Source organism: Sinocyclocheilus rhinocerous, unplaced genomic scaffold, assembly GCF_001515625.1.
Source record: "Sinocyclocheilus rhinocerous isolate Xijiao unplaced genomic scaffold, SAMN03320098_v1.1 scaffold1878, whole genome shotgun sequence".
NCBI classification, from domain to species: Eukaryota; Metazoa; Chordata; class Actinopteri; order Cypriniformes; family Cyprinidae; genus Sinocyclocheilus; species Sinocyclocheilus rhinocerous.
Genome location: NW_015630544.1, coordinates 85,005 through 88,627, shown reverse-complemented (window position 1 = coordinate 88,627; position 3,623 = coordinate 85,005). Strand labels below are relative to the sequence as shown.

The 3,623-nt window shown below is 42.4% G+C and overlaps 1 protein-coding gene across 1 annotated transcript; it reads right to left on the bottom strand.

Moving 5' to 3' along the window:
• Nucleotides 1-248: 248 nt before the first annotated feature.
• Nucleotides 249-2,976, bottom strand: LOC107740545 (transcription factor jun-D-like). The gene has a single exon (XM_016552989.1). The coding sequence runs from the start codon at nucleotides 2,671-2,673 to the stop codon at nucleotides 1,861-1,863; it is 813 nt and encodes a 270-aa protein (XP_016408475.1). The 5' UTR covers nucleotides 2,674-2,976; the 3' UTR covers nucleotides 249-1,860.
• Nucleotides 2,977-3,623: the final 647 nt, after the last annotated feature.

Genomic DNA, 3,623 nt, shown 5'->3' with positions numbered 1-3,623 from the left:
TTCTTTGTATTTTAGCCAGAAGCAACAGTTTGAAGTTAAAAATGTCTTAATGATGGATTTGTTTCTTACAAACACGCAGCATTTGTCTTCTCCAGATGTTCACTGATGTTGGAGTGGTGTGGATTATTGTGATGTTTTTATCAGACTCTCATTCTGACGGCACCCATTCACTGCTTGTTCTACAAATGTTCAAGGTCTATGTATGTATGCAGGAACAAAGGGGTTATAAAATTGCCACAAATATATAATTTAACAAGTGAATTGAACAGGTTTAATGACATTAATGTACACACAAGGCAGTACAGGACGTGTGACAGGTGAAACGTTTACATTTACAACACGACACACGTAAATCCAAAAGAGCATAAAATAAGACATTGTGTGAGTAGTTGTATATAAAATGGATACAGTCGTTGATTAATAAGGCCTTGGACATGAAGCATACATGCATGACATCTTTGTTGTGTTTAATTGCACTCATTAGGAGCTTGTCTGGAGCATGCAAAAATACAGCTGCTTCTCTCATGAGATCAAACCATGTAGCACACAGTCCGTTTGCTACAAAATATTGTAAACATATAATACATCAGCACCTGTAGTGTCCATTTCAACAGTCCAACCAGAACGAACGGCCACTGGAAGGGAGAGATCAGTTCAGTCTGTGGCCTTTATGCATCAGTGAATGGGTCGTTGAGCTCAGAATAATGTTTTAGCACACAGACAGCTGATATGAATTAATTTAAGCAATATGATATGTGATATTGCTTTTATACAGCCATTCATATCGAGTAACTGACATTATATAGCCAGTCATTTTGCTGTTGCTCTGCCAAAGAAAATAGTTCCAGAAGAAGCTGTCAACAAGTTAGTGATACAGTGTTTAGAAATACTGCTTGCGCAATTAAACTAGTGTAGGAGAACTAACTGTTGTATAGGCCAATATAAAGAAAATAAAAAATATATAAAATGGATGATGATTGGTCAATGCAGCGTTCCAGTAGTGCTTAAATACAAGAAACGGCTATGACGTAAAACACATTTTAGCATAACAAAAACTGCATAACAACATTTAGTCAAGTCAAGGACTGTATTTTCTATCGGAATGATTGCAATTAATATAATAATTTAATGAAAATATTAAAATAAAAACACCGTCAACGAGAATAGTTCCAAAAGAAACCAAAACGCGATTGTGTTGCTAAGCAACGCACAGCGGACTGATACAAACAGTGAACTTCCCAGTGATGTTTTATGAAAACTTTAGGAACGCTTCTTAAAAAATATGACATAAAACAGATAGGTATGATTGATCACTCGCTATGACGCAAAACAGCGTTCGCCTTATTACCGATCGCTGGTTTCACCGCATAGCAATGTTGATGGTACTTAATGATTGTTTAATAAAAAATGTCAATTTTTAGAATAAAAGCAACGAAAATAGTTCCAAACGAAACCAAAACAGAGTCGAACGCGCAGACTGACAGCTGTCACACGTACAGGCGGACTAATACTTAAACGTTTTAGGAAAATGTTAGGAACGCTGCTTGTCCAATCAAACATATTATAGCCTATTAAACCACAAATAACAGATATAACGTTAGTTCCTATCTTTGCTGAAGACTGATCCGCGAAACAGCGCACGATCGCTAGCAACGCTCTGTCAAGTCAGGGACTATGTTTTTGCGGAAGTGGATTTGCTTAATAAAACACCGTGGTTCCTTAATATTTCAGTCACTTGAGGTCGTGCTATCACCGACAATAGCACAACATCTCGTGCACTGCTGTGGAAATGTGACGTTTAACCAAACCAGAGCATGTTGTTCGTCAACCACCCAAACACTGATCGATAAAGACTGTCCTCTAATAAGCTTGCACTTGATTAGGCAGCAACTGGCACCCGTTGTTGACGTGGTTCATCACTCTCTGCTTTAACTGCGCCACTTGCTCTCTCAGCACGCTCGCCGTGGACGCGAGCTCCGTGTTCTGGCTCTTCAGGTTTCTCACTTTGTCTTCCAGCCGGGATATCCGCTCTAGTTTCCGCTTGCGGCATTTGGAGGCGGCGATCCGGTTGCGCAGCTTCTTCCTCTCGGCTTTGATGCGCTCCTGCGTGTCCATGTCGATGGGGGAGAGCGGCGGACTGTCGCCGAAGATCTGCATGTCTGGAACGGTCTGCGGCTCGTCTCTTAGCGCCGGCGGCGGAGGGAACGTAATGGTGTCCGTGGAATAGTTCATCGTGGTACTCCCATACGTGCTCAAGTTCGTATACACGGGCAGATCCGTGGGCAAGGCGAGCGCGGTGCTGCTGGCGAGTCTGTTGAGCGTCGGAGGGACGCACGCGCCGCCGCTCAGCTGGTTCTGCTTGTGAAGGTCCTCCAGGGCTTTGACGAAGCCCTCCGCGAACTCCTGCTCGTCGCTCACCGACTTCGGGTAGACGAACTGGGAGGTCGGCGTGGTGGTCACCATCCCGTTGGCCTGGATGATCAGCCTCTCCAGCTCCGGAGAAGCCAGCTTGAGGAGCCCCAAGTCGGGTGAATTGAGAATCCCTTCAGCATCCCTCAGATCTGGCTTGAGGTTGGAGCTGTTCTGGTCGTTTAGGTTCAAACTCATGTCTTTCTTCATCATAATGCGTGATATTCCTCGTATGTCCTCGTCTGGGTAAAGGCTTGTTCCCATCCTACACCCTACAGAGGGATGAGCTGGGTCGGCTGTCCAAACGAGTCATTTAGATTATCTTTAATGTTCTTAATTCTTGCCGCGAACGTTTGTTTTTAATCGATTTATGATATTGTTTTATGATATCCTTGCTTCTCCCCGCGCGAGAGGTGTCATCTATGGGCGTCAGTACGCATTTGCAAGTTTTCTATCCCTAAAAATTCCATTATGTCACTTTAGAGCGCTGAGATTGGCCAAAGATGACGTCCTCTTCCGGTTTCGTTTGCATAAGGGGCCGCGCTCGCCGCTGTCGCCGCGGAGACGGAGAGTAAACGGCAAACAGTGCGGTGCATTGTGGGTTGATGTCATAGCGAACGTAGCGCGCGGGAGGGTGGAGAAACGAGGCAGTCTGGCAGAAAATGTTCCCTTGTTTTTGAACGCGTTGAAGGTCTTTGGATGCTCGATCAAGTGTTCCACTCTAGTTTCTTCTGATGGAATCATCCACACTCTCGGTTATGTCTAGGGAGACTGTACTAGAAATAGAACACAATCATCAATATTTCTTCACTTTAAGGGTTTATTTCCACGTTTTGAATCCCAAGTTTTTCAAAACTTGTGAATACTACTGTAATATATATATATATATATATATATATATACACACACGTAGAGCGGGGGCGGGTGGTATATATATGTATATATATATGCAAAAGTATATTGTGAAGGTCCTCCAGGCTTTGACGAAGCTTTACTTTTGCATATATATGTATATATATATAAGCAAAAGTATATACACTTCCTCTGTCAGGCATTATGCAACTGATGTGATATTGAAACAGTTTTAATATTAGAAAACTACATTCATATTAAAAATGTTTCATCAGCATTCTTATTAATGTAGTTTTTGTAGCGCAGCCTATGTATTTTGCATTTTAGTAGTTACATAAGTAATGTGGATAATGAATGCAAAA